This window comes from Typopeltis vanoorti, chromosome 20, assembly GCF_054136105.1.
Source record: "Typopeltis vanoorti isolate ZY-2024b chromosome 20, IOZ_Tvanoo_1.0, whole genome shotgun sequence".
NCBI classification, from domain to species: domain Eukaryota; kingdom Metazoa; phylum Arthropoda; class Arachnida; order Uropygi; family Thelyphonidae; genus Typopeltis; species Typopeltis vanoorti.
The window spans coordinates 112,264,277-112,276,865 of record NC_143568.1 but is presented as its reverse complement, the minus strand read 5'-3'; the positions used below and the strand labels follow the sequence as shown (position 1 = coordinate 112,276,865).

The following is a 12,589-nucleotide window of genomic DNA, read 5'->3' as shown; positions in this document are numbered from 1 at the left end:
TTTTTTTGCATAAATATACACAAATTAAAAAGAATAAAATAAATAAATTAAACTACTAGAACAGATATGAGTTAATATGTAATACCAATTGATTATTAAGGAAGTTTATTTTAAAAAAATGTTTCATAAGCAAATGATAACACTTCTTCTGGTTCCCATCTGCCATACGGCCGCGGGAGGGTAGCTATATGCTACCATTCTAGGGAGAGATAATTATGAGCAAGGTGGTTTCCCGTTGCCTTCCTTGCCGTAAGTATTTATGACTGTAACCTGTATGTTCACGGGGCCGGTTTGCCTGCTTGCGGGATGAAAAACCCCAGATAAACTGGCGGAAAAAACCCTGCTGCCCACGCCCAAGACCGGCTAACTTGGCTATGGCTGAGGAAGATCCTTAAGCTCCTCACGTCGTGGACGGGAATCGAACCTAGGACACTCCTTCCCCAGGCATATGGTTGCGAAGCGCAAAGCCACTAGGCTAACCGCGTGGACTATATGATAACACTAAGATGTCTTATTAAGAGATTGATGAACATTTATCGAATAACTGTTGCCAAAGATTTGAACTTCAAATGAACAATTCTTACTGTAGACTTGAATTAGCTGTATACAAGACAGTGTTTAAACCAATTTCAACTTACCAACATACCACTAACCACGGCCTAATACTTGGAATAGATAGCAACGCAATGCCCATTCGGTATTATGGTTTAACGAAGACAAAAAGAATAGAGGGAAAAATTTGGAAGAGTTCATAGCATCAAATTCTCTACACATACTAAACGATGACTGTAACACTCCATCATTTGAAAATACCAGAGGAAGCAGCTTCATCGATCTAACAATGGCAAACAACGCCATTTTACCCCGTGTTTCTGATTGGAAATACCAAGAAGAGGAAAGCTGTTCTGACCATCACATAATAAGTTTTGTTATCAGTAACAAAAATTTAAACGGAATAGACAACACAAACCATCACATTAACATCAAATACTTCACCAATAAACCTAGAGAAATTTATAAAAGCATTAAAGAGAGAATTATCACGCTTAATCTCAGAACATCACTTTAATGCAAACAGCGAACAACAGCTCAGCTTAGACAAAAACCTAGCCATCTGGTCATCAGCACAAACTGATATAGACTTCTTTGCTTCTCCACTTTCATCAGGTCCAATAAAATCCAGCAACCGAGCACTCAGAACAACCAAGAAGCTAAACATCGATGGAATAAAATCATTATCTTGGTGGAACGATGAACTAACAGAAAATGTGTCAATGCACTCAGATGACTATACCAAAGAACATACAGTAACCAAGATTTAAGAGAGAGCAGAAGACAGAACTACTATAAAGCCAAATAGAGCTATCAGTCCTAAGATATTAGAAAAGAACTTGATATTGTCAGAATCCAGGAATGCATTAGCACAGCTAATCTCAGGTGGTATGGTCACTTAAACAGAATGGGAGAGGAAAGATTAGCAAAACTAGTGTTCTCTGCCAGGTTGGCAGGAAAAAGACCCTGAAGAAGACCAAGATATAGGTGGATTGATACAGTAAAAAGTGCCTTAGAAGACAGTAATATAAGACCTGATAATATTGGAGTCTTGACATTTAACAGACTGATTTGGAAGAAAATTGTAAATAGGAAGTTAGTAATGATGTAAATTTTTCATGTAGTACTATCCATATCCTGTACATCCCTTGAGGGTATATATCAGGAATTTGATGATGACTTGAACCTTATTGTTGAATTGAACTGTGGACACTTAAGAAGATGGGGTGGGAGAGCTGTATTAAAAACACTGTAGTAATCAGAAATTACTTATATAAGCAAAGTGGATATTAGATCCAGCATTATTTCAAAGCTGAATGTAGAAACTATGGAAGCTTCGTAAAGTGACCAGAGAGCCTACAGAAATAAATTTCCCAGCATTCACGAGTTGCCTTAATGTGGACTACTTTGTAGACATAAGCACTGTCCAAACATCTATATATTTGCCTTTTATTAGTCCCTTTTGATAATGTTTTACTGACCTGACAGCTGTTTTGGACTGGTTGATTTCTCTTCAGAGATCAGGTAGAAACCTTAAGAGAGCAAAAACTCTCATTCAACACTAAGGAACTTGAAATGTCAGAGAAATGTATTTTTCGTAAGCAAACTCTCGGTCGGTGCGTAAAAGTAATTACTAACATAAAGAGCCAAAAGGCTAAAGGCTTTATAAAATTACTTAATTTAACAACTTACCTAGCTGTTTGTCTTCCAATTTATCAATTAAATCTACCACCTGCTGTGAAGCACCGCCCAACTCTTCTTCTATAGATTCTGAATTTGTTATCTGTTAGTAAAAAAGCATGAGAGCATTCTAAGCATGTTAAGCAAAGTATTAATATTAATCAAGCTATGCAAATAAAAAATATGTTGGTTAATAATGATCTAAATATGGTTTAGAACAGCAGTTGAAATAATCAATTAGAAATAAAATTATTTATTAATATTTAATTTATTAATCATATTACAAATGGCTGTGGAAAATCCTAAGATTCAATTCATTAATGAACAATTCAATGTACATTTTTAAAACCTATCCCATTATTTTTGAAAAACTGCAGCAAAGTGTAAAATTGTGTGCAAATCTGCTTCAATTAAAACTAAATCCACACATGAAAAAAGAGATTATAAACACTTAATTTTACATGAGTAGTCCATAATTTTTTCTGAGGTATGACTGCATACTCCATGTATAAAATGACCAGGTCAAGTTACTCAGTCCTAGTAAGGTATTTATAAATCACTAGACCTAATAGTCTAATATAGTGTTTTTCAGTAAACTTTTGTTTACTGAACTATTTCAGAAATGAGATCAAATTTACTTTTTTTGTAGTTAAGGCACTTAGAGATATGCAGCAGTTGTTTTATTTCTGTTCAAATGATATTTTTACATTTGAGATATTAATTAACAAAATGTCCATGTTAGTAATATTTCTACTTAAAATATTCCCAATCATTATGTTAAAGCTGAAATTGAAATGTTTCTCACTGTTTTCAGTGTGCCCTACCAAAGATACTTGCTATTTTTGATTTAGCAGAAGTATTATTCTCCAAGCAATAATAGTTAAACAGAAAATAACAGCATTTTTAATTATACTGTAATGTGATGGTCAAGTGAATAGTTTCAGTTTACATGTGGTGTCAATTTCAGTGGATCGACTTTCAATTTTAATGTGGTTTTGAATCTCGCAGTAGGATAAATATCTGTGAATCTGAATCAGAAATAGACATGATAAAAATATTAAACCTGTTCACCTTACGTAAATACTTTTATTATGAAGTAAAATGCTCAACTAAGGTTTATGGCCATCCGTAGTGCAGTATAGTCGCAAATAAGTAGAGCAAAACAATTGTATAAATTAAAAAATACATCAATAATTCAGTGCATGTTTGATAGAGGAAGAGATCCATATTTGAATAATTAGATTAGCACACAGCACAAATAAGAGTAAAGTAATTACATATTAAAAAAATAAAATTAAGAAAAAAGTCGACTAATTAACAAGGCTACCTTGCAGAACTGGGAAGCATAAGAGAGCCAATTTTATTTAGGTTCAGTCTGTGTGCATACTTTATTCATATAGTTTTTCAAGCGGAAAATGATCTTTATAAAGGAATTCACTTTGTATATTTATTCAATGAATCTTGTAATTGTAAAAAATCATATTCCAAGAAAGATAAATTAGGATGTATCAGATGTCTGGTATCATACATAACATCGATGTTTTCCTAAATAAACTGCTGATCTTGCTGTTTGACCATGATGCTACAGACCACACAAACAAGGTACTGGACAGAATCCTATATAAGATAATGAATACAGCTAGAATTTATGGGAATGTGTGAAGGGAGCTTCTGCAGATTGACAAAATGTTAGTCTGACTAACTTACCAGATAAACAAAGAATAACCACCACTACATGAATGTCTTCTTTAGAAGATTAGTAAGGAGAACCATAATAATTTATTATGCTTCTATTATTAATAATTTATCTTATCCATGAGTTAAGAGTTATAATATTAGAGAGAAAAGTGGATTTTAATAAGTTCAGTTTCTTGTTCTAAAAGGACATTGTGGAGTAGGAGTGTTTATAAATGATAAACCAGAATACGAAAGATTTTTGTATTCTGGTTTATCAATTATTTAACAGTTCTCAAAAACATTTAATATGTGTAATTAATTGTTAACATGCTTTTGTTGTGTAAAACTTTTATGTACCATTACCACTGATGATGTAAGTCTTACGATGCATGAAACTTGTCAGGTTTCAATTGCTTATTTTTAATAAACTCCTTATTTATATTACAACATAGTCTCAATACCAAAAACTTCCTACACAACTGTTGAACCACAGAAACCTATGTGTACATGCTTAGTAGCTGTAAGATTGGCAAGAATGAAGAATTATACTACTCTTCAGAAAACACTTGCTACTGGCACGTGAAGTACCTGCAATGAGCGTCAAGTTAAACAAGTTGATAATGTCTGGTTTGATTAAAGGTTCGGTTGGTTGACTGCAGTTTAACAAAATTTACATGAGAATCACAATAATTAACTTGAATGAAAGTACAGATCTCATACAGAAAATAACAGTACATCATCAGTGTGTAGAAACAAGTAAATCAAAGAACAGGAATACAAGGTACATACAACAATTGGTTCATTAAAAACAGTTGCTGCCAACTAGATATTAATATATTAATAAATAATATTAAGCTATTTTCGATGGTTACATAAAATGAGAATCTCCCAAACTTTTGGGAAAGAATTCCTCATTTTGTCATTCCCTAATTCACCATTAGATGGTAACAGACAAGAAAATTTCTCATCTGTTACCATCTATAAAAGACAAACTGTCACCTCCATCATTAGCTGGCATTTACCAGATTCCTTGTGAATGTAATTTGACACACTTTGGACAGAAAGGCCATTCTGTGGAAAAAAAGTAGTAATGAACATCATTATTACACAGAATATGTGAAACCTCAAAAGTTTGGTCTGGAAAAGCATAGTATTGTCACTAAACACAGTATCTGGTGAGCTGAAGCTCATCTTCTCCATAGAAGCAGTTATAGTATTAAATATCTGTACTTTCATTATAGTTAATTACTGTGGTTACTGTGTAATTTGTTGTTTATAGTTATGACACAGGTACCTTTAAAGGGGGTTTACTGGTTCATATTCACTTCCACAGCATCCTATTGGTCCACACAAGATGATCTGGAAGAGATTATTTTTACAGCACAGTTAACAGACAATTCTTTCCATCTAAAAGATAGAGCTGACTCAATCGTTTCAAAATAAAGACTTTTCATGGGTGCATAAAAAGGACCAGCAGCTATCCATATACTCTGATGATGGAAAGGATCCAATGATCACAAGCTATACAGATAGTTGCTGGTGCTTTTCACACTTTACCCATTGAATGTCTTTATGTTAAAGCAAATGAACAGTATCTCTTACACAAAAACAGTTGTCTCTTAACTGTGCTGTAAAAATAGTCTATTCCAAATCATCCTATGTGGACTAGTAAGATGTTCTGGAAGTGAACTAGTGGATTGCATTGGAAGGTTCAATATCACATACATCAAACTTCCATACATCCCTTTGGTATGCATGTTAAAGAGATTATACAAACTATTGGCATAAGAACGTTGACATTATCTACACCAAACATGACAGCACTCTGATTGGCAAGTTTGCACTCTATCCTGCAATCTCTCTCATGCATCAACTAAGAAAGTCTCACACTCTGTCATCCAGCTCATTCATTTATTTAATGCACACAGAGCAGAACTGTAGACTTGAGATCTATAATCCATCTTCCTAGTATAAATGCATGATAAAGATGAAATGAAGATGGACCATTGTCTCACTCAGTGTGAAGGAAATTCAATGCTCACTAGTGTTTTTCCCTTAGTTGATGAATGTATGCAAGGGATGGAAGCTTTCTACCTGATGAGTCCTAAAAATTTGGATTCTGTTGCTACTGGAATAATAGTTTGCTCCACTCTTAACTGAGGATCTGCATGGAAATGTGCATTCTTGGTGCAAAATGAAGAGTACACATACTTTTTTTTTCTGCTGAAAACCTCAAACCATTACTAAGAGTACATTGAGGAATATGATCAATTGCTTGTTTAAGTTGTCTTTCAGTTACCCTCACACTGAAAGGGTGACAGTAAACTGTGAAGTCATCAATGCCTATAGTGGGAGGAGGCTGTTCAGTGATTGAGTTAATTTTGATAGCAAAAAGAGTCGCTCTTAAGACTGAGACTTGGGGAACACCCTCTTCTTGATGATATTGCCGAGATGATATCAAAGACATGATTAGACAAATCTTTTAATGAATTCAGGAATGAAACTAGATGTTCTTGTTTCAGGAATGCATCTGTCTATAAACAGATAAATGGTCCAATACTGAACACCGTGTGTTAGGAGAGATTTCTAAATACCATTGAAGTCTGACATTAATAATTTTCTCCAATATCTTACAAAGATAGCTGCATAGAGCAAGTGTTGGTAATTGTTTGCTTGTGTTGTCCTTTCCTAGTTGTGAGAAGACAACTGACTTATGACAAGAGTCCAGAAACTTTCTCTGTAAGTATAGTAATAGGAGTTCCATAGAAAATGATAGAAGATGCTTTATCGTCTCAATGGATGTCATCGTTCACTGGTGTAAGACATTACAAGAGATCTTTTTAATTCCTCCATAACAAATAGCTGACTGTCTGGTTTTTACACATTGGTAGAAAAGTTTAGCTGCTGTTTCACTTGTTGCTCTTTCAATATAAAAATTCAAGAGGATATGAGGCTGTTTGCTGAGATTCTGGCAAAAATTTTCTTCGAAGTGTCTGCAATAGTTTATGGGATCATCAACATATCCATTATGTTCCAAGGAAAACAAATGATGTATTGCATATCTAGCTTTCATTTTTCAGATTTTATCCCATAAAATTTTTGCACTACTCAAATCCAAGATTATTTTTGACTAACATTTTGCATAACATCGTTTGGACCAAGTGTGTTTAAAAACCATTAGATTTGATGTGGTAGGGTAGCTACAAAATATACCTCCATGCACAGTCTTGATATTTTTTGGCCACTTAGCACTCTGGATTCCATCAAAGCTTTGGATATAGTGTTAAAATCAAGATTTTTTTTTTTTTGAACTGCAGTCATTGCTGTCTGGATGATACAATCTGTTACATACTTCGCTGCTTCGTTGATAACTGTTTGACTGACTGCTTCAGCATTCAATTTTGCAAGATGAGAAAAGTATTTTTGCCAGCCAAGGTCCATTTCCCACATGAGCATCATCCATGTAGGAGAACATGGTTCCTGTGAAGACAGTGAAAATAACAGGAAAATGATTGCTTCCATAGATATTCTCTTCAACAGCCCAAATGAGCAGCAGAAGGCAGGGGATTCAGGCCTACCTGACAGGTGACACATCTAGCTTTCTTTGCAGAGCAAGATTTATTACCATGCTCTTTACTACCACATCAGGCACAGGTGATAGACACAGGCAGCTTGAACATGCCCATATTTTTGTATTTAAATCTCATCAGTGGCTTAGGGATGTACAGCCTGTTATACCTAAACTTCCATCACAGATAGAGGTTTAGATATAACAGTTTTGAACAAAAGTAAGGAAGTAAGGATGAGGTTTCTGGTCAGAACCAGGTGACTATCTTTATGTATCAGGATGTGCCACATACTTGTCATTCCCTGATCTTTAAACTCTGAGCATAACTCCTCATCTGGAACATCAAGGAGATCTCAATCTGATATCACTCTCCTTTGGAAAAATTTAGTATTTGAGATGTAACCATATTTATTCCACTATTACTGTTGGAATTCCACAAAACTTAAAAAAACTAAGTCATTTTTCTGAGTGTTGTGAACACAATGTTTCCACAAGAATATTACCAGATGTATTAGGAAATCCTGCCAGTCCTAAACCCTTTTGAATAATGAAGGATGATATTTTCCCTATTGGTATGTCACATGTAACATGGATGAGAAATGCTGGTACATTCAGATTGGTGTCAGGTATCTTCTTACTTACTTATCAAATGCTGTATCATTTGGTCAGGACCTTGTGAGAGGGTCCTGAAAAATTTGAAGATAAAGATTCACATGTTCATATGAATATTTGTTGAGTGCCAGAGCTCCCCATCCACTACTATAGAGCCATACAGAGTTGCTAAAGTGCTCCTTTTTTAAACATTGCAAATTTTAAATGTTTTGAATTTCATATGAAGCACATATTTGTTGTTTTTGTAATAAGAAAAAAAAAACTGTAAACATTTGAGTAAACAAAGTAAAGTAAAAACAAAGTTTGAGTAAAAAAAACTGTAAACAAAGCCAGCTATGAGTACGAGTATACTCATAGCTGGCTTGTGCAGCTGGTTTACCAACTACGAGTATACTCGTAGTTGGCAGCGAACGTGTTAACCCTGTCATGGATATCCCATTCAACTGCTGCATCTAAAACTGCTTGTGTTATCTATTTGCTAGCCAGGAATTTTAGAACACCTAGCAGTTGATTAACTACATCACCTGAAGTGAGAATCAGAAGGTAGTCAACTTCTTGAACATAAGTATTTCTAGGCATGTGGAAGGTCCAACTGAGAGCAGTACTACAGATTTCAGAACTATTTCAAGAATATGGTGATAGCAAGGTAACCACAACAGATCTTTGTCCATATTTCATTTGAAATGGATGCAGGCTACATTTATCGACCCAGTGTTGAAGCACGTGTATTTAACACGTTCGCTGCCATGCTACTTTGGCATAGTCTGTTCCCATACGCCAAGCAATTTCACTTCTTCAAGGTCAGTACAGTAATCTCGTTGCCGGCGGTAAGCATCATACGAGTATACTCGTAGTTGGCTTGTGCAGAGCATATACCATCTATGAGAATACACAGTTTTGATGCTAGCTCCACAAGCCAAGCATTTTCACTTCTTCAAGGTCAGTACAGTAATCTCATTGCCGACGGTAAGCGTCATACGAGTATACTCATAGCTGGCTTGTGCAGCTGGTTTACCAACTACGAGTATACTCGTAGTTGGCAGCGAACGTGTTAACCCTGTCATGGATATCCCATTCAACTGCTGCATCTAAAACTGCTTGTGTTATCTATTTGCTAGCCAGGAATTTTAGAACACCTAGCAGTTGATTAACTACATCACCTGAAGTGAGAATCAGAAGGTAGTCAACAAGTTCTTTCCCTGAAATATCCTCCAGAAATTTACCATCCCAGTGAATGGTTAAAAGGACATGGTTAAATTGCAAAATGCCACTTTTAGGCATTTGGCAATTTTCTCTCTACTTTTTATATGCTGCTGGCAAATGGAGAAGCTGACATTGTATTGCGTGGAATCATCATGGCCTAAGTTCTCAATTGACAGGATTAGTACTACTGCTGTTTTCCAATCATTAGGTTTGGCAACATCAAGGCTAGCCAACCAAAGTATCAATTTTTCTTCAACATTTTGGCCTTGATCTCGAAGTTGATGGTTTGACTTATTCATTACAAGAATTGAATTGTTTCCCTCACTTTCAGATGACAAAGATATCAAAGTAGCCCGTTGAAAGTGGTTGATCTTTTCATTTTTCTGTTTCTAAAATTTTCTTCTCACGTCTCTGCTGCTGCAGCTTTATCTTTATAAGTGACCTGTCTATACTTCCTATTTCCCCTCTCTGTCAACACAAATTCCCTGTCTTATTGAATTTTTATCATGTCCAAAACACTGGTATGAGCAAGTAAAAGAGATCTTAGAGACTTTGTTTCCATTCGTTTTTCTTTTTCATTAACACCTTGGAATTCTTCACCTCATTCTTGCTCTTTCCAAGATTTTCCCATTCTCTAAATATGTCTTTGACTTTGTCCACAACACACTTTTTCAACTTCGTACATATTCTGGCCTTTCCCAGATCTCCAATACATCCTGTGCTGCAAAATGGGCTGCCTCCCTTGTTTCTTTGCCTTTTTGTAATGGAAAAAACACGACTTCTTTTGTAGAAGGGAATTTTAAGTGGAGGAAAGCAGCTGACATTTGTCGAATAAAGCATATTTCCATTGTCTTTGGAGTAGCACTGCTGCTGGCCAATGTGCTTGTCATTTTTATAATGTAACTGAAGGCTTTTTAACAACACTGTTATGATTATGTATAAATGAAAGCAGCTTGAAAATTCAAGAGTAGACTTTTATTTGAGTTGTGATGCACATTGCAGTTCACTTGCAATGATGCACATTGCAAGTGGCAGGCCTCAGTTTACAGCGGTTCAATTTATGCCAATCCACAACAACACCGATTGCCTGCGCATACTTTCTTACTGTAGTGTGGTTGACTGAGAAACAACGCTAGCAGGCATTCTAGTGTTTACCGACCTACTACGACACATATATATCAAACCTAGTTTTAATGTTGAATCTACCTAATTGTTCTATTTAATTTTTTTTACATACATACGTATTTAAATTGATAAAGTACGTAATTACATACCGTGTCTGATAATAGAAGTGCAGAAAAATTAGCAGAACTTGGGGTTAAGAAGGCGCGGAAATCAATCGCACTTGAAAAGAAGATGGAGGCGATTCGAAGAATAGAAGATGGGCAGACACGTGCTAATGTCTGTAGAAGTATGAACTTATCTCCATCAACTGTTACTACAATTATGAAAAATGCAGATAGAATAAAACAGTCTGAACAACAATCTATGGCAGCACTAAATGCAAAACATGTACGTTATAGCAGGGGTAAACTTCATGAAAAAATTATCATTATGTGTGGATGACTTGAATCACAAAAACATTCCTCTGACACAGGCTATTATAACTGAGAAAGCAAAAACAATTTTTGAGGATCTTAACAAGACAGATAGAGGTGAAGAAACATTTTTAGGAAGCAAAGGTTGGTTCATGAGATTTAAGTCTCGAAGTAAGTGCCACAGCATCAAATTATGTGGTGAGGGGGCAAGTGCAGATGTTGTGGCAGCGGCTGCTTTTCTTAAAGAATTTCAAGACTGTGTAGAACAAGGAAGTTATCCTCCTGATCTCATTTTTAATGTTGATGAGACTGGGCTCTACTGGAAAAAATTGCCATCATGCAATTTTCATGTGAAGAACGTTCCACTCCAGATTTTAAAGCTGCAAAAGATAGACTTACGCTTTTGTTGGGTGTAAATGTCTTCACAACTTTGAAGCTTAAACCAATGTTTTGGTGTACCATTCACAGACACCACATGCCTTCAAGGGTCTAAAAGCTATGCTGCCAGTCTATTGGAAATGGAACAAGAAAGCTTGGGTTACGCAAGATGTTTTTATAGATTGGTACACAAATTATTTTTGTCCTACCGTGCTTCGCTTCTGTAAAGAAAGTAATTTTCCAGCCAAGGCATTGCTTCTCTTGGATAATGCCCCCGGACATCCTCAAAACCTTGCTGAAGTAAGAACACCATTGGGATGTCAAGCTTTTTTACATGCTCCCAAACACAACATCGCTTTTGTAACCGATGGATCAGGGGATTATATCAATCTTCAAAGCCTATTACCTCCATATAACATTTATGGAAATGGTAAGAGTCTTGGACACTTTAGGAAAAACTATTAAAGACAATTGGCAGTCATTTGATATTTTGAAGGGCATTAACAACATCGAAGTAGCTTGGAAGAACGTGTCAGCAAACTGTTTAAAAGGAGCATGGCGAAAATTTCTTCCAGCATTCATGCAAGACTTCGAGGAATTAGAGCAAGAGGAGAATGCTATTGAAGATGTTACCAAGCTTGTGCGAGAGAGGGGATTGTATGATATTACAGCTGAAGATGTGACAGAAGTCTTAGAGAGCCATGATAAACTGCTTTCCAATGAAGACTTAAAAGAATTAGCTGAACAATTAAGTCAACATCCAAAGGAGGAGAAAGAAAATGAAGAAGGTCCTCTGAGAGATATGAAAACGGCCGATTTACAGCATATCCTTGCAAGCATAGACATTCGCTAATGAACTCTGCGAAATGGACCACGATTGGGAACGGAGTGCGAACGTATAAATGAGTGTAATTGCATCTATTCAACCCTATACTGAATGCAGGTGATCCGAAACCATGAACTTCAACATAGAAATATGTAATATCTTTTCGAAGTTTCATATTTTTTGTATATAATTTTGTTTTGTTTTCGTTATTAATAATTTTATTTTAACATATATATGTATGTATTATCAAAGCTTTGAATATAATAATGTTACACATATTTCATGTGCATATTTTTTGACTGCGCTGAACATAACTTCATACCTCCCATTAAAATTGGGTTCGTTTAACGGCGATTCGGTTTATGCCCGTTTTTTTCAGGAACAGAACTGAGGGGTAAACTGAGGGCTGCCTGTATTTCAATGCACACACTTTAATGTACTATCACAACTCCAAATATTCAATATCTTTCTTAAAATTTTACTGAATTTTTTTAATTATTATATAGCAGGAAATGCAAAGGATGCCTCACAATAAAAAATTAAGCTTTGAAAATA

At 35.4% G+C, this 12,589-nt stretch overlaps 1 protein-coding gene across 2 annotated transcripts in view; it reads right to left on the bottom strand.

Moving 5' to 3' along the window:
* LOC150095803 (uncharacterized) overlaps positions 1–12,589 on the bottom strand; it is a 243,918-nt gene that overhangs the window by 160,179 nt on the left and 71,150 nt on the right. For both annotated transcript variants that reach the window (XM_090409875.1, XM_090409876.1), the window contains exon 4: positions 2,245–2,335. In XM_090409875.1, the coding sequence (XP_090266001.1) occupies positions 2,245–2,335 (91 nt within the window). The remainder of the gene's footprint in view (positions 1–2,244; positions 2,336–12,589) is intronic.